General features: G+C 38.4%; 1 protein-coding gene across 1 annotated transcript in view; it reads left to right on the top strand.

Annotated features, from left to right (window-relative positions):
* LOC143036794 (hemolymph clottable protein-like) overlaps positions 1–8,125 on the top strand; it is a 51,018-nt gene extending 42,893 nt beyond the window's left edge. Inside the window, exon 13 of the mRNA XM_076204536.1 lies at positions 7,837–8,125. Coding sequence (XP_076060651.1) covers positions 7,837–7,856 — 20 coding nt within the window. The 3' untranslated portion in view covers positions 7,857–8,125. The remainder of the gene's footprint in view (positions 1–7,836) is intronic.
* Positions 8,126–19,776: the final 11,651 nt, after the last annotated feature.

The following is a 19,776-nucleotide window of genomic DNA, read 5'->3' as shown; positions in this document are numbered from 1 at the left end:
AAAAGACAAAAGAGACAAAGCCTGGACCGGATGGAAAAAAGACAGAAGACCTGAAAAATGGAAAATATATACTGGTTATAGAAATGAATATGTACAAAAGTGCAGAGAGGAAAAAAGAAAATATGAAAAAGATGTTATAGAAAAGTGTAAAGATCAACCAAAACTATTCTACAGATTTGTAAACAATAAACTGAAAAACAAACAAGACTTGGAGAAATTAAGACAAGGGGGAGTTGAATACACTGAGGAAATGGAAATGGCAGAAATTATGAACAAACATTTTAAATCAGTGTTTACAAGGGAAAATATACAACCTGAAGAGATTGAGTGGAAGGAAAAAGTTCCCCCTATGGAAGAAATAGAAGTAACGAAGAATGAAATATTGACACACTTGGGTAATTTTGATGTCAGAAAATCGCATGGGCCAGATGAAATAGCAAACTGGATTCTGAAAGAATGTAGGAATGAACTGGCAGACAAAATACATAGCATAATAAGCAGTTCCTTAAAAGAAGGAAAAGTTCCAGAAGATTGGAAAAAAGCAAATATAGTACCTATATATAAAGGAGGAAATAAAGAAGAACCTACCAACTATAGACCAGTCTCTCTAACAAGTACAATAGCAAAAATATGTGAAAGAATTATCAAAAGTAGATGGGTAAAATACTTGGAAAAAAACAACGTACTAAATCCAAGGCAATTTGGATTCAGACAAGGACGATCATGCGTCACCAATTTAATATGTTTCTATTCAAGGCTAATAGATATAATACAAGAAAGAGATGGATGGGCTGATTGTGCATTTCTAGACCTAAAAAAAGCTTTTGACAAAGTACCACATAAGAAGTTGCTTAAGAAATTAGAATATGAAGGAGGAATACAAGGTAAATTGCTAAATTGGATGGAAGACTTTTTGCAAGAAAGAAAAATGCGAGTAGTGATAAGAGATCAGCACTCAAAATGGAATGAAGTAATAAGCGGTGTCCCGCAGGGAACAGTTCTGGCCCCAATAATGTTTGCTATATATATTAATGATATGGATGAAGGAATTGAAAGCTATATGAGCTTCTTTGCAGATGATGCAAAATTACTGAAAAGAGTGAAAACTGAAGAAGATTGTGAATCACTACAGAGAGATCTAAATAAAGTACAAGAATGGAGTAGGAAGTGGGAGATGGAGTTCAATACAAAAAAGTGTAGTATAATGGAATTTGGAAAAAGCAAAAACAGAATAACAGGATCATATAATTTGGGAGAAGAAGGAATAAAAAGAGTAGAAAATGAGAGGGACCTGGGAGTCATTGTTATGAATAATATGTCACCTGAGAAACATATAAATAAGATTTTTGGAGAAACTTATAATTTAATAAGAACAATCAAAGTGGCATTTACATACCTGGATGAAGAAATGGTGAGGAAAATCCTAGTCACCCTGATAAGACCAAGATTGGAATATGCAGCAACGATATGGTCACCAAGTACAAAAAAATGTATAAAAAAACTTGAAAGAATACAAAGAGCAATTACTAAACTGGCACCAACACTCTCAAAACTATCATATGAAGAGAGACTACAAAAACTTAAACTACAGACACTAGAGCAAAGAAGAGAGAGAGGAGATTTGATAGCTATTTACAGAATCATGAAAGGCATAGAAATTACTGATAGAGAGAATCTGATAAAATGGGATGACAGAAATACAAGAGGACACGGAAAGAAAATAAAAAAAGACAACTATAGAAGAGATTTGAAAAAGAACAGCTTTCCTCACAGAGCAATAGACAGTTGGAACAAGTTAGATGAGAAAGTGGTGTGTGCAAAAACAATACATGAATTTAAAAATAGTTTAGATAAAATGAGATATGAAGACGGGACCCCACGAGCATAGCTCCCCTTCCCGTAAAATACAACTAGGTAAATACAACTAGGTAAATACATATTCTAATCTAGGGTGGATCAAGCACTTTTTTTTTCTTCGTCCATGTTGTGAAAAGTTATTTCTATATCCGTTTAGTCAGCAGCAACAACCGAGAACATCCAATTAACCACAAATCAGCCTGCAAGCCGAGGAAAGAGGTCAGGAAGGTAATTCATCCTATGACCTCAATTCGTGACAGCTGGCCGGCTGACCTCATTGGAATATATGGGTACGCAAGGTGATAGCCATCTAACACGCCACGATGGAAATCGAAGCAGGTGGAAGCCTAAACAGGAAGTCTGCCTGGTGGATGTCCTCGCCCTTGTATGTGACGGGCAGGGGACTGATGGAAAGAAAAAGAGAGCCTTAGACAAGGTGACGGTCTGAAGGGGGAATCTTCCGAGGGCCGACCGTGAAGAAGAGCTGCAAAAGATAGGTCGCATAAGGACCAAACCGTATGTGTGTGGCTCGTCACTGGGGGAGCGATCAGTGTGGGGCACGCCATATGAAGGACGATTTGTGTGGAGATAATAGCAGGGTTGACGATCGGCGCAGGGCTCTTCGCAGGAAGGGCGATCGACGCACGAGGGGTGACTGTTACGGGGATCGTCGTAGGAGGGGCGATTGGTGTGTTATTTGTTGCTGGAAGAGGAGATCGGCGTGGGACTCCTCGGTGAAAGGGTTATCAGCGTGGAGCTCGTCATAGAAAGAGCGGTGCCGAGCATCTAATTCTTCTTGTGGAAGGTAGGGGGTGTAGCTGTTATAGGAGATCGGTGCGTTTTTGAAGTGGTGCCCCCTGAAGAGAGGTTGTAGAGAACAGATGGCAAGTGGGCCCTGTAGAAAGAGTTTTGGCCTCGTTTGGCTTGAGAAGGAAGAGAGGGGACAAATCTATAATCTCATAAGTGCGGAAGTGTACATGTACCTGGTTGTGCTTTTTGTGGGCAGACACAGTTGGAGGAGGAGGAGTTTGGGATGAGTCCACAATTTCCATCATAGAACTGAGTGCATAAGTATTTGGGTTGACAGGATACAATTGTGAGTATAGGTTGTATGTTAAAAGGGATTGTTGGAGATGGGTTGGGTCACTGTTGTCGGGTGGCTCAATGAGAATGGATATTGATGGTTAGATAAAGAGGAGGGAAAGTTTGTCTTCTCATGTTGGGCAATTTTGTAGGGAATGTCCATTTGGTATAAGGAGCAGGTTGAAAAACTAGATCGAGGGGTGAGTGTGTCCATGTTTTGGAAGAGGAGGTGTATTTTTGATGGGGGTAGGGGGTTGGTCCTTTGTAATGAGTAGGTTGAGGGTGCATGGCGGGAGGAAGTGGGCGCATCCATGTTTTGAAAGAGGGGATATCTTTGATGGGTGAGGGTTTGGAGAGAGAATTACGGGGATGAGGAAGTTGAACCTAACCAGTAATCACTTATTTCAGTTGGGCCTGGGAGGATTGTGAAGTTTAAGAATCTAGTATATGACAGCCGGCAAACCCAGTCCACGGGGTCACCCGAACCTAGTTTGTATTTTTTAGGAAGTGCCTTTATGGAACAGGGAAGTGGGATTGGTTTTAGGTTAGAGTATAAGTCAGCTTAGACCTCATGTATTTGGGCAGCACAAGCCTAAGGTGGGGGTAGAATGTCTTGAGTACTTCAAATAGTGCTTTGGTGGCACTTTTGAGATAGAGAACAGATATGATAATTTTTGCATGTTAAATTATTTGTTGTATTGTTTTGGGTGGGTAATAGCTTCTTTTTATGAACAATGAGAGGAAAGTTGTTGGTGATGGGGTGGATGAAAGGAAGGAGAGGATGGGTTCACAGTGGGAGGATGTGGTGGACTGGTAAAAATTAGGGTCTCTATAAAATGGAATTTACTTACTTGGTTTACTTGGAGAAGTTCCGAGGTCTGTCCTCACAGCCGTAGTGACCTACCGCTGCTGCCAGCCCTGCTGTCCCTCCTCACAAGGTCCAGTTGGTCTGTTATGGTGTTGGAGGACAACCTTCTGATGGCGGTGTAACCTGGCACCGTCCATAGAAATCTGTTCAGCACATGCTTGAAGCTGTCCAACGGGCAGTTGGTTCTCTCTCTCACTTCTTTTGGAAGAGTGTTGAAAAATTTTGGCCCCTCATGCCCCAGGCTGGATGCCAGTAAGGTCTTAACCCTCTCTGGAGCTCTTGGTGGGAACGTTTGTCTCTCACACTTGCATCCGTGCCTTACACTGTAGCATGGCTTGATTGTTGAGGGCGTGGGGTCAGAAACAAGGCCCTTCAGGATTTTCCATGTGTAGATGACCCTATATCTTTCTCTCCTCCTTTGTTGGGAGTAGAGTCCCAGTGTTTTCAAGCGATCCCAATAATTGAGATCTTTCATCCCTCTAATATGCCTGGTGTAATTTCTTTGGACAGCCTCAAGCCTCTGGACGTCTTCTTGTTTATGTGGAGACCAGAGTTGGCTACAATAGTCCATGATAGGTTGGATTAGCACCTTCCAAAGGGTTAGCATTACCTCCATCTCTCTTGAGGAGAAAGTCCGTAATACCCAATTGGCCATCCCCCGTGCCCTTTTCATGGTCTCCGTGATATGGTGCTGGAAAGTGGCATCATCTCCTAGATATATACCCAGACATTTTACATGTGCTTTGGTATGATTGTCATTCCTCTTTCTGTGTACAGTTCGGTATTGTCTTTAATTTCTTGGTTAGTACCATATCTCATGACCTCAAACTTCTCTTCATTGAACTGCATATTACAATCATTAGCCCAAGCATAGACCATATTGAGATCGTCTTGTAGATGGTATACGTCTTCGTTCTCCAGCACTGCGCGACTGATGTGGGTGTTGTCGGCAAAAGACAGGAGGGTTGAGTAGAGAAACTAGAGGGAATGCAGGACTGTGCGGGGTAATTTGTTGTGTTGTGGGCTCTCAAGTTGTGTTTGTGGTTTCACTTGGTGGGGCTGTTAGAGTGGAAGTAGTAGAGGATCATGTTGAGGTGGTGAATCATAGTGCTTCTGCATATGTAATTCCTGGCTCTTGAATCTTGGAAGCAGAGGCTTTCACTTTCAAAGCAACATACAGTGTCAAGTAAATGTTCTGTGATTTTGGCTGCAGCTTGAGCATTTGGCTGGATCTGGGCTTGGGGATCCATGTGTGGGAACCTAACACAAGACAATAAATATGCCCATTGAATGGTGACACTGTTGCTTGTTATGTCCAAAGTGCCGGCAATAAAAAAAAAACATGGAATTTGGTAGTATTTTCTTAAATAGTCTCTCAAATATTCTGCATAAAGATAGGACTGAAGCTAGGTTTGGTTGATTGGTGTGTATATATATATATATATATATATTTACTTTATTCGCACCCAGGTCTTCAGCCTTTGTCATGAATATATTTGTGAGGAGATAAAAGAGAATGGCAAAAATATACCTTTTAGAGAATAGAAAATGTATAGCATTCTTAATGCTAACTTCGGTATCAGTGTTGTCAGTGTCATCTTCCTTATCATTTGAAAATCTCTTCCTGACCTCCCCTATAACCCTTACACAGTAGACACCCAAGACTCATAAAAACCTTGAAGATTTCTCATATATACATATACCAATGGCTATTTCTCCCTCACAAGGGTGATAGTAAAAACAAAATCAAAAAGAACAAAGGCATAAATTCCACTCCCACTTATTCCATCCCCACATACTCCACTCCCATTCATCCTCCTCCCTCCCTCTATCTTGATTCCTCCTGGATGATGAGTCATCACTGTATCTCCTGTCCTCTTCCGTCCTTCCTCAACAGACATTCCCCTCCTTCCCTATGCCCCTTTTACCACATGCATCCATCTCATCCTTGGTTGCCCCCTCGTGTTTACTTCTACCTCTGCCCTCCACACCTCTTTTACTAATCTTTCTTAACTCATTCTTTCCATGTGTCCAAACCATCCCAATACTCTTTCATCAACCCTATTTTCCAACTCCCTTTCCATCCCTGCCCTCCTCCTCACCTCCTTGTTTCTCACTCTGTTCAGCCTATCATACTCCTCAGGCACTTCATCTCAAACACATTCAAACTCCTCCTCTCTTCCTCTCTTATGTTTCATGTTTCTGCCCCATACAGTGCTGCCAGCACAATCACTCCTTCATACAATCTCCTCTTAGCATCCATACCCAAATATCTATTTCTCATTACATCTTTTAATTCACCAAGGTATTTATTTGGTTCTCTCAATCTACATTCTACCTCCACCCTTCCTTTTCCTGCCACATTCGCACCCAAGTTTCTAACACTATCCACTTCCTCCAGTCTCTCCCCCTTAACCCCTTCCATACGGTGCCGCACACGTAGGCGTCATGGACTTAGATCTCGGTGGCAGCAGCCAATGCCAGCCGTACGACGTGTCGTAATAATACTCGCATCATAAAATATAGTCACCGCTTATATCGATCGTTCTCTCTTCACCCGTGAATTTTGATAACCATAGAAAATGCGATTACAAAAGAATTAGAAAGAATGTCATTATGGACAGGCGACTACAATAAATATAATCAAGACGCCGATATGGCAGCCTCGCGAATACACTCGCTCCCCATGACGCCTACGTGTGCGGCACCGTATGGAAGGGGTTAATACTCACCTCCAATATCCTGCCACATTCTTCCCTTGTACACCTCGTCACTTTACTTTTACCCACATTTATCTTCAACTTCCTTCTTTCACACACCTTCCAAAACTCTGTCACTAACTTCCTCAATCCATCCTCTGATCCTGCTACAAGCGCAATGTCGTCAGCAAACAACAACTGGCTTATCTCCATTTTCTTTAACCATCTCCAAGCCCCAGCCCATTACCCTTGCATTTACATCTCACACCACCCTAACCTTGTATAAATTGAACAGCCAAGGTGATGTAACATATCCCTGACGAAGTCACACCTTTACCTCAAACCATTTACTCTCTCCATTTCTTATCCTAACACAAGCTCTACTACTCTCGTAAAAACTCTTGACTGCTCTTAACATCTTTCTTCCTATCCTATATATCTGTAATACCTCCTACAGTGCCTTCCTGTCTACCCTATCATAAGCCTTTTCCAAATTCATAAAGACCCAAAAAATATCCTTAATTTTTCTTATAGCTTTAACAATATCTGCCTTACCACAAAAATCTGATCTTGCAACCCCTACCTGTCCTAAACCTAAACTGTTCCTCACCAATTACTCCCTCTGTTACTCTCCTAATCCTCTCAATCAAGACCCTCCCCTAAGTCTTCCCAACTACACTCAACAAACTGATCCCTCTGAAACTAGAGAGTACTACACTCACACTTGTCCCCTTTTTTTTCTTATAAAGTGGAACTATACATGCACTCCTCCAGTCCTCTGGCACTCTACCCTCTCTGAAACAAACATTAAATAACCTTACCAGCCAGTCTACCATCACTGTACCTCCCATTTTTAGACACTCCATATGACACCCATCCAACCCAGGTGCCATACCTGCTCTCATCATTTTAACAACTGCTTTCACCTCATCTTTCCCTATTTCTCCTCCATTTTCCTCACTCATCATGGTCATTTTCTTAATGTTTTCCACTGCAACTACCTTTCCCTCCCTATCCTCCTTCACATTTAGCAACTCCCTAAGATACTCTGCCCATCTTCCTTTTACTACTGTTTCTTCCATTATCATCTCTCCATCTGCACCTTTAACCTTTTCTTCTCTACTTGACTCCCCTCCTCTTCCTCTCTTAATTTCCTTACAAAGCACCTTTTTATTACTTTCAAAATTTTCTGTCATAATCTTACCCCATTTCACATCTGCTCTCCTCTTTGCCTTGTGTAGGTTAGAAACTACTGCTTCACCAACATCATATTTAAGGTACTTCAAAGTTAAACAACATAATCAACTGATTTTTATATATATTTTTCAGACACTATTGATGAAAAATGAACCAGCATCTAGTAGGAAAAAGAACATAATTAGGAAGAAGCTGGAGTGTAACAGATATTACCAGAGATGAGCACTGGAGTTTCTTGTGAAACTATCATCTACAACTCAACTATCATCTACAACTCTACAGAATATATGGATATTTCAAAAAAGACAGAAAAACATTTGCACAAGACAAATGAATATTGATTAGAAGATGGATGCATTCAATATTCTTTCTACATGTTAGAATCTGTATTGTATGTTTTCCAATAAAACACATTAGAATCTATATTGTATGCTTCCCAATAAAGATCCTCCTCTGCTTCTGATATATGCCAATGGCCTTTTCCTTTACAAGGGAGGTAGCAGAAATAAATTATAATACAATTAAAAATAAACTTTCTGTAATTTGGGTAGCCTCATTACCATTTGCGGACACACTCCTGTAAGCATATGGGAGAAGTTAACCATCAAAATGCCCGTTCTTCTTCGCGTTCTTCTTCTTCTTCTTCTTCTTCGCATTCTTCTTCTTCTTTACGTTCTTCTTCGCGTTCTTCTTCTTCTTAAGATTTCCATAATCTTCTATTTATTTCGTTCATCTTTACTAAGACATCTTCTGCATTAATTGTATGAACAATTACAAATGATGGTAAATACAAATTATATAAGACAGTAAATGGTAAAGCACATGATGGTTGATATTTAAAAATGATTATGTGATAACTAACAAAATGCACACTATATGTATATATGTGTTTGTAATTATTTTTTCTGATATCTTGATTGTTTTCTCGAAAGATTGAACCTACCAAACCAGAAGAGGGCTCAAAGGACTCGTGACAATCTGGAACAACAACAAGAATTACAAGATATATATATATACATATATATATCAAGGACTACTGTAGTAGTTTTAGTTCGGAACAACGCTAGGACAAATGAAAATCAACACAAAATATCTAATCTCTTTCTTTTGGTAATTAGCCACAAGGTGCGACACTAGAAGTGTCACATGAGAAATATAGGCGAAGCTTGGACTAAGGCCACAGCTTAGTGGAGCTTTATGGTTGTAGCTGGACGTGGAGCCTAACACCAGCGAGGCGGTAGCAGATGATAACGACGAGGCTCGATGGGACAGCTAGAAGACTGGACGAGGAGATGTAGTTTGTGCACTGGTCGGTCTGGTCGGTACTGTTCTGCCCATCTCAGCGAAACGCCGACCTTTTAAAGGAGGCTGGCAGGAAAGTGAGGAGCTTTGCAAGTTCCTGACCGCTGGCTGGCAGGGACACCCTTGCGAACTACGCTTGCCAACTACAGGAACTTGGAAAGGCTAACTCCGAAGATTTCTTTGATTAGTGTGTGACGGGTCATAGGATGCATCACGTCACTACACTACTATTACACAGGACGTGCGCACCCAGATCCCTAGGTCCGCTAGCGGAGGCCATTACTTTCTTTGTTACCTAACATTTTATATTGGACAAATATATCAAAAAAACTAGAAACCTAACATTGTATATAGGACAAATATATCAACTATTGACTTATTCAATGCAGTATAAGTTAAGATAAACTTTTATAGTGAAATAAGAAACTATTTTTAAGGCACTGTTATGCTTTGAAATACCAACTTTAGCCGGACTTAACAGGTGTTATTGTATGAGGTTAGTGGACATCAGGGTTGGTGATTTTTCTTTCTTTATTTTTTTTTTATCTTTTTAAATATATATACAGGTAGTCGTCGACTTACGACCTATGCGACTTACGACTGATCGACTTTACGACCACGAGATAGTGCAATAATATTTAACATTTAATAGAGTAATAGAATTGCAATGTTATGCCTGGCTGCGCAGAACAATTACTCCGCACGCCGCGAGACGCTAGTACGATCGTTTTGGCAGGCTGCCGACAGCGTCATCTTCCCAGCCAGCTAAATATTCTTTCAATTTTTTGTTCGAAGTAAAATCTTTCCTAATTTTGCATTGCATTTTGTATTTTTGTATTTCTATATGTTTTGCAATTAACAAAATGTAACAATATTTTTTTATGCCTAGGCTAGTTTGTCGATAACAATATGTTCGGTACAGTACGTAAACGAAAAGAATCTGTTTTGAAATAAAAAAAATCTTAATTTTGCCTTGCATTTTGTATTTTTATGTTTTGCAATTAATAACATGTAACAGTAAAACTTTTTTATGCCTAGTCTGTTGTCGATAACAATATGTTCGGTACAGCATTTTGTATTTTTATGTTTTGCGATTAATAAAATGTAACAGTAGACTTTGTTTATGCCTAGTCTGTTGTCGATAACAATATTTCGGTACAGTACGTAAACGAAAAGAATGTGTTTTGAAATAATAAAAAAAAAGTCCGAATTTTGCCTTGCAATGATTTTATTGTAACCAACAAAAAAGTATTTGTAGGTCAAAGATAACAGGACTTTATTCAGTATGCGTAGGCCTAGGCTACGTTTCCTAACGAAAATTATAAAAAAGTTAATGAATATTAAACAACGTAGCTCAAAGATAATAAGATTTTATTCAGTATGCATACGTTTCTTAAAGAAAGTCTGATGGTAAAATAATAAAAAGGTTAGAAAATACTCGTACAGTATTAGATATCATAGGTTAAAGATGATAGGATTTTATTCAGTATGCTTATGCCTAGGCTACGTTTCCCAAAGAAAATCAGATAAAATTATAAAAAGGTTAAGAAATACTATACAACATAGTTCAAGGATGCTAAGATTATTTCAGTATGCTAAATATAATATACAATATATATATACAGTAACAAAAATATTTAAAGGGTAATATATACCGCTAGGCTTTAGCGATCATCAAGAAATAAGATTTAATATTATTTGGGAAAAAATAAAAAGTACAAATAACGTTCAAGTACCAGACTTCAGGAAAGCAAACTTTGACAATATAAAAACCTATTTGAAATTGAATACGAAAAACAATCCGGACGTTTCAAACATTCTTGATTCTCGTTGCGGGGCTGATAGTCAGAAGTGGGTCAAGGAGGGTAATACGCATACCTTAGGTCAGGTCTGGGTCAAGGAGGGAAATACGCATACCTTAGGTCAGGTCTGGGTCACAGAGAGTAATACGCATACCTTAGGTCAGGTCGATTCGGGGCGAGGGCCCAAAAATCAGGTCAGTACTTTAGATGAAATGTATAACAATCTAACTGATCTAATTATTAATGCACAAAACACATTTATCCCCCTAAAGTCAATACGGAAAAATAGTAATACTCCCAAATGGATGACGGACAGATTGAAACATGAGATCGGAATTAAAAGAGGACTTTACGTAAAAATAAGAAACGGGGAACCACACCTTAGATCAAGATATAACGAAATGGCAAAGCTGGTCAAAAGGAATACACGTTCAGCGAAACGTAATTATGAAATCAAGGTTGCCAGTCAAGCAAAATCCAACCCAAAGGGTTTCTTTCACCTCTATAGAACAAAAAATAAAGAAAGAATAGGACCAATTAAAAACGATGAAAATGTCATGATAGAATCGGAAGAAAAAATGAGAGGAGTTTAACAATTATTTTCTATCGGTGTTTACTAATGAGAGGTTAGATAAAGTACCTGACTGCGATCCGATTTTCAGAGGGGATGAAGAAATTAGCCTAACTAATATCAGCATTAGTAAAGAAGAAGTTATCAAGCAGATTGACAGACTTAAAGCTACAAAATCTCCGGGTCCGGACGAAAATTTTCCAAGAATGCTTAGAGTGTAAATTTGAAATCTGCGACCAGTAACTGAAATATTCAATAAATCGGTAGACACTGGTTCTGTTCCAACTGCTTGGAGGCAGGCAAACGTTGTTCCTGTTTTTAAGAAGGGAGATAGATCGACCATATGCAACTACAGGCCAATCAGTTTGACATCGGTTATAGGAAAAATGCTTGAATCAATAATAGTAAATAGACTCAGAGAAAACATTGAAGAGCATAATTTAATTCGTGATTCACAGCATGGTTTCTCCAAAGGTAAGTCATGCGTGACTAATCTTCTATCCTTTTACACTAAGGTATATAAGGCGTCAGACAACAATGAAAATTACGATGTTATTTACCTTGACTTTAGCAAAGCGTTCGATAAAGTGCCACACCAGAGACTACTAAATAAAATCAAAGCCCATGGCACTGGAGGAAAAGTGTTAGAATGTATTAGAGCTTGGATTAGTAACAGAAAACAGCGGGTCACCATAAATGGAATAAAATCTAGGTGGGGCAATGTTACTAGCGGGGTCCCCCAGGGCTCGGTTTTGGGTCCCTTGTTGTTCATTATGTATATAAACGACTTAGACGATGGGTTAAATAGTGATGTTAGTAAGTTTGCGGACGACACTAAAATAGGACGCCTAATTAGGTCAGGAGAAGACGCCCAGATTCTGCAGGATGATCTTAATAAACTGTTAACATGGTCGGTGAAATGGCAAATGAACTTCAATATCTCTAAGTGTAGCGTGTTAAACGTAGGGCTACACAACCCCGAAAATAGATACAACTTAGATAACACTTTTTAGAAAAATCTGAGTGCGAGAGGGACTTGGGAGTTCTGGTGAGTCCGGACCTTAAAACCAGGAAGCAGTGCATTAGCGCCAGAAATAAAGCAAACAGAGCATTAGGCTTCATTGCTAGGACGGTAACAAATAGAAGTGCAGAGGTAATTATTAAACTCTATCTAGCGATAGTTAGACCCATCCTTGACTATGCGGTACAGTTTTGGTCTCCGTCCTACAGAATGGACATAAATTCACTAGAATCAGTACAGAGAAGAATGACCAAAATGATACATGGACTCGGAAATTTGCCTTACGAAGAGAGGCTTAGGCACCTAAACTTACACTCTCTGGAAAGACGCAGAGTGCGGGGTGATCTAATAGAGGTGTTCAAGTGGATCAAAGGCTATAACAAGGTTGATGCAAACAAGGTCATCATAATAAAACAGCAGGGCAGGACTCGCAGTAATGGGTATAAACTGGACAAATTTAGATTTAAGAAGGAAATAGGCAAGAATTGGTTTACAAATAGGGTGGTCGATGAATGGAATAAACTTAGTAACCACGTAGTAAGCGCTGAAACTATCAGTTGTTTTAAAAAAACGATTAGACAACTTTATGGATGGGGATGACAGGTGGTGATGGATACGGAGCTGCCTAGTGTAGGCCTTATGGTCTTTTGCAGTCTCCTTTATTTCTTATGTTCTTATGTTCTTAAAGACCGACTTGTGTCCAGATCGACTTACGACCTGTCTGTCGGAACCGAACTTGGTCGTAAGTTGACGACTACCTGTATATATATATATATATATATATATATATATATATATATATATATATATATATATATATATATATATATATTTAATCAGATTTATTTGATTTAAATACTTTTTTATATAGATTTCAAATATTGTGAGATTGCTATCTGATATGCGATCTGATTGCTAAAGGACATTTTTAGCATATCAATATAAGGAGCAGTGTTATATAGACTTGCCACAGGTATACAAGGAACGATATAAGCCGTATGTGAGGACGGTATGCTCAGGTTCACTCGATTCCTCCAAGAGTTTTCTCATCTTGGTGACATTTGCTGCATTGTCTGTCACAACACTTCCAATGTGACAACCAAACTCTTGTTCAACCTTCTTGATCGAATTTTGTACAAGTTGTAGAAGATATTCAGCAGTGTGAGGTTTCCCTGATGTGTCTATTGTGTCAACTAAATAAATCTAACCAGTGGATGTTGTTAGAGTGACACATATTATGGGCTCATTATGGATGTTATACCACCCATCAATTGAAAGACATACAGTTTCATTATTCAGGTCATCTGCACAATTTTTATATTCCTTTTTATACACAAGATCCAAGTACTTATCAGCAATGTCTTTTCTGGATGGAGGAATATAACCTTGCCTCAGGTTCTGAACCATCTTGAGAAACTGAGGATGCTGAACAAGACGAAATGGTGAATTTGTAGCAAATATAATTCTTGCAACTTCTTTATCGAGATTTTCCTTTTGAGAGGCTGAAGTTTTTATGATAAATCTGTCCAGAGATGTTGATGACTTTCTTTTAGATGAAAATGATTTAGCAGAAGTGGCGCCTGTGGAGGAGTCTGATAGTGACCTTTTTAATGGTGGAGTCAGGTTTGCAGATAATTCAAGTGGAGCCGAGGATGAAGGGATTGAAGTTGTTGATACAGATCCTGAAATGGAAACAGAAGATTTTAGCATATTGCATAATTTATGAATGAATAAATAAATGAATACAGTGTGATTTAGGCTACTTTTGAGTACAGTAGTTATTTTTTTAGATAATGATCATATTCACACAAACCACTAAATCATTTGGAAATGATGAACAGGATATGTGATAGGTGGGCTTGGAATTCAGTCCATTTTTAAATTCACTAAAAATAATGTGTTAGTTGGGTTAAGTTAGGCTAAATCCCTTTGGGCTGAATCCCATGTGGGCTGAATTCCAATGGAACCTATGAAATATATTACACAATGTTGAATGAAATAAATAACAGTCATCTAGGCCCCAAAGTTGAATGGTTACAATATATTATAGTGATATAGTCATTACCCAAATTTAGAAGTAATGAAGTTGAAGTATCATTTCTTTAGGCCTTCACATTTTTATTGCACATGCTCTCCATTGTTCACCAAATTTATATAGTTGCATATGAAAAGGAAAAAATGCACATAATATAAGTAAAATTATTTACCTGGGGCATCAATTTCTTCTTCTGTATGCTGTGGCTGACCTTGGCATTTATCTCTGTGAGATTTTAATCTTGACACAATGCCCTGTAGTTCCTGGCTGCAGTCTTTCCATTTAGCTCGGTACCCTTTGCCAGAAGTTGTTGGTAGTTTTTCAAAATAATTCCAGACAGGATCATTTTTTCTGCCTGAAGGAACCAGGTCCAGAAGACATCCTTCCTGGTTGGTTCCAAAGCAGAAACTGATTCAGTGAGAAGCTGCTTACCTAGAACAAGTTTCAACAAGAATCTTGTTGAAACTTGTTGTGGGCTGCACAGTGATATCTACTACATGTAGGCTTATATCGTTCCTTGTATACTTGTGGCAAGTCTATACAACACTGCTCCTTATATTGATATGCTAAAATTGTCCTTTAGCAATCAGATCGCATATCAATATTTAAAATCTATAAAAAAAAATCTATTCAAATCAAATAAATCTGATTTAAATAAATATATATATATATATACAGTATATATATATATATATATATATATATATATATATATATATATATATATATATATATAGAAGAAGAAAAAATCGCCAACCCTGGTGTCCACTAACCTCATACAATAATTGTTAAATCCGGCTAAAGTTGGCATTTCAAAGCATAACAGTGCCTTAAAGATAGTTTCTTATTTCACTATAAAAGTGTATATTAACTTAAACTGCATTGAATGAGTCAATAGTTGATATATTTGTCCTATATACAATGTTAGGTTTCTAGTTTTGATATATTTGTCCATTATAAAATGTTAGGTTACAAAGAAAGCAATGGCCTCCGCTAGCGGACCCAGGGATCTGGGTGCGCACGTCCTGTGTAATAGTAGTCCTTGATATATACACACACACACACACACACACACACACACACACATATATATATACATATATATATATATATACACATATATATATATATATATATATATACATATATATATGTATATATATATATAAAGGCAGTAAGGGGAAGATGGGCAGAATATTTTAGGGAGTTGCTAAATGTGAAGGAGGATAGGGAAGGAAAGATTGCTGCAGTGGGAAGTGCGAAGAAAATGAGAGTGATGAATGAGGAGAATGGAGGAGAAATAAGGAAGGATGAGGTGAAGGCAGTTGTTAAGATGATGAAAGCAGGTAAGGCACCTGGTCTGGATGGATGCCATGCGGAATGTCTGAAAAAGGGAGTTACAGTGATGGTGGACTGGTTGGTGAGGTTATTTAATGTTTGTTGGAGAGAGGGTAGAGTGCCAGAGGACTGGAGGAGTGCCTGTATAGTTCCTCTTTACAAGGGAAAAGGGGACAAGTGTGAATATAGTAGTTTCAGAGGGATTAGCTTGTTGAGTAGTTGGGAAGGCTTATGGGAGGATCTTGATTGAGAGGATTAGGAGAGGAACAGAGGGAGTAATTGGTGAGGAACAGTGTGGATTTAGGACAGGTAGAGGTTGTGTAGATCAGATCTTTGTGGTAAGACAGATATGTGAGAAAGGTATAGGAAAGGGGAAGGATGTTTTTTGGGCTTTTATGGATCTGGAAAAGGCTTATGATAGGGTAGACAGAAAGGCACTGTGGGAGGTTATGCAGATATACGGGATAGGAGGAAAGCTTCTAGGAGCTGTCAAGAGTTTTTATGAGAGTAGTAGAGCTTGTGTCAGGATTGGAAATGGAGAGTGAGTGGTTGAAGGTAAAGGTGGGATTTCGTCAAGGATGCGTTATGTCGCCCTGGCTGTTCAACTTATACATGGATGGGGTGGTGCGAGAGGTAAATGCAAGGGTAGTGGGTCAAGAATTGGAGATGGTTAAAGAAAATGGAGAAAAGTGGGAGGTGAGCCAGCTGTTGTTTGCGGACGACACTGCGCTTGTGGCAGGATCGGAGGGGGGATTGAGGAAGTTGGTGGCAGAGTTTGGGAGAGTATGTGATAGAAGAAAGCTAAAGATTAATGTGGGCAAAAGTAAGGTGATGAGATGTACAAGGGGTGAAAGTGGCAGTAGACTGGAAGTGAGCATTAAGGGACAGCGACTGGAGGAAGTGGATAGTTTTAGATAATTGGGTGCAAATGTGGCAGGAAAGGTGGAGTGGAAGTGGAGGTAGAATGTAGATTGAGAGAAGCGAGTAAATGCCTTGGTGGATTAAAGATTGTAATGAGGAATAGACATTTGGAAATGGATGCTAAGAGGAGACTCTATGAAGGAGTGATTGTGCCAACTGCACTGTATGGGGCAGAAAAATGGAACATAAGAGAAGAAGAGAGAAGGAGTTTGAATGTGTTTGAGATGAGGTGTCTGAGAAGTATGATGGGGGTTACTAGGCTAGATAGTGTGAGAAATGAGGAGGTGAGGTGGAGAACAGGGGTGGAAAAGGAGCTGGGAGATAGGGTTGATGAAAGAATATTAGGATGGTTTGGACACATGGAAAGAATGCGTGAAGAAAGACTAGTAAAAGAGGTATGGAAGGCAGATGTGGAGGGAGTGAACATGAGGGGACGTCCTAGGATGAGGTGGATGGATGGGGTGAAGGGGGCTTTGGGGAAGAGGGGAATGTCTGTTGAGGAAGGACAGGAGAGGACAGAAGACAGGGGCGAATGGAGAATGGTTGTATATGGATGATGTTGTGATAGCATGAGGTGGAATGGGCGGGTGGATGGGGGGTGAGGTAGTATGTGTGAGCAAAATTTGACGCAGCCCAAAGGGATTTCTCCCCGTCCTCTCATTTTATGCAATGGGGGGACGGAGAGGGGGGGGGGTCACCGATTTAATGAAGCGGCCTTGCTGTGGATGTGCTGTGTCTTGCGACACTGCTTCTGACCCAGGGCAGTGGACAAGGTGCAGGGATGACCCGTCATTCAGGAGGTGCTAAGATAAGAGGGAGGGTGGAGGGGTGTGGAGTGTATTCAGGGATGGAATGGGTGGGAATGATTTTATGCCTTTTTCTTTTTGGCTACCCCCCTTGTAAGGGGGAAAAAGCCTTGGTATATGTATGTATGTATATATATATATATAAAGTTTCCAAGGCACAACTTTCATTATCACGGATAATACTTGTTTGGAGGATAAAGGTTTGAATAAGTATAATAATACAAAATCCATGAAGTACACGGATAATACTTGTTTGGAGTATAAAGATTTGAATAAATATAATAATACAGAATCCATAAAGTACATGGGTAATACTTGTTTGGAGTATAAAGATTTGAATAAATATAATAATACAGAATCCATGAAGTACAGCATAGGTGAGAAGGCACAAGCGAAATGTGAAATACTGGCAGAAGGGAGAGAGGATTACATCGTCGTGTGTAATGCAAGGAATCTTCATCTTTTCATAGATTGCTTTCAAAATTGTAAATTATCCAGAGAAAATGTCACTTGCTAGAATGATGGTACCCCTTTCTAGGTGTTTACTCTAGAAGAGTTATGTACTGTCAGCATATGTGATTTAACCGCACCATTCTGGGGTGACGGCTAAGACGTCAAGACGTGCCGCAGCCGTGCCGATATACAGTATACTCTTCGTTGTATGAGGACCATAGTCCTAATGTTGCTAAGAGAATTTGTACATAGCATAACTATGCTGGAAGAAAGGAATGGTCGGAGTACAATTAATCTTGAAGACTATGCTAGTAGTTTTATTCTTCTTCCTCCTCACTTTTTCTTTGACTGATAAAAGATAATGAGTTCAAGGGGTTGGGCGCCATCAATGTTTTTTACATTCCGCCTGATGATATTTCTTAAGATCCCGTCATCTAGTTTGTAGGATGACATGACATGGCTCCTACTTTACAACTCTCAGACAAACTTATTCGTAAGACATACTGTTAGAGAGAAAGATTTTTTTCAATTCAAGATCAACAACGCTTTAGTTGCTGTTGACTTTTTCAAATCTTGTGTTTGATATGGTCTTCTTCCGATATATATATACATACATATATATATATATATATATATATATATATATATATAAATGCACACACACACACAATACATATATATATATATATATATATATATACATATATATATGTATATAATATATATATACATTTATATATACATATATATATACATATATATATATGTATGTATATATATATGTATATATATGTATATATATATATATATAGAGAAATATATATATGTATGTATATATATATGTATATATATGTATATATACATATATATACATATATATATGTATGTATATATGTATATATATATATATATATATATGTATATATATATATATACTTGAATTCAAGATTACATACTGTACCATACGAGTGTAATTGAAGAATGGTTGGGCCAAGTTCCAGAAGGGCTTTTTGGACTATCAAGTGTGGTACAATGGTAACGTCCTTGACTTGTTTTAATCAGTCGCACATACAATGGTTCGAGTCCCAGCGGCAGAGCTTGTTAGCCTATACATACAGTGTATATATATATATATATATATATATATATATATATATATATATATATATATATATATATATATACTTACATTATTTAAAATGCATTTCTGTCGTCATTAGGAATCTGTAATTTGATATCTTAATTTTCTACATTATTGTATAATTTCCACTTAAGTTTTAAAAAGATAATATGAAAATATTGGAAATATTACAAGGAAAGAGAAAAAAAGAAATCATTCTACTGGAGAACGAGAAGAATAGTTTGACCATCTGAAATTATCCATCATGCTTGTCTGTCATCTCAGCGCTTTAGCAGACGAGGTACTACTTATTTCTACTGCGCCACCATTTTTCGGTCACCACTTACTTTGTCATGAAAGATAGAGCGGACGTGACCTTCGTTGAAGGCAGAGATAAAAATTAAAGTAAAAATTAAGTAGCTTCTTATTCTTTCAAGGTTATTCAATTTTTTTTCCATGGAGACACTGAAAAGAAATGAAGATAAGACACAGCCCAGCAACTCCAGGTGATATGGAGTCAACTGAGCTTCTATTTTTTTTTTTTTTTTAACAAGGAAGACCTGAAGATTGAGAGATGAGTCTACGTGGGACCCAGAGGATGAAGAAGAAGAAGAAGATCTAGAAGAAGAAGAGGACGAGGAGGAGGAGGAAGGAAAAGAAAAAGAAGATTAAAAGAAGAAGAAAAAGAACAACAACAAAATGT

The sequence above is a fragment of the Oratosquilla oratoria genome, chromosome 21 (assembly GCF_046742065.1).
Source record: "Oratosquilla oratoria isolate Oo_2021 chromosome 21, ASM4674206v1, whole genome shotgun sequence".
Lineage (NCBI taxonomy): Eukaryota > Metazoa > Arthropoda > Malacostraca > Stomatopoda > Squillidae > Oratosquilla > Oratosquilla oratoria.
Note: the sequence above shows the minus strand (reverse complement) of the source record. Positions and strands in the feature narration are given on the sequence as shown.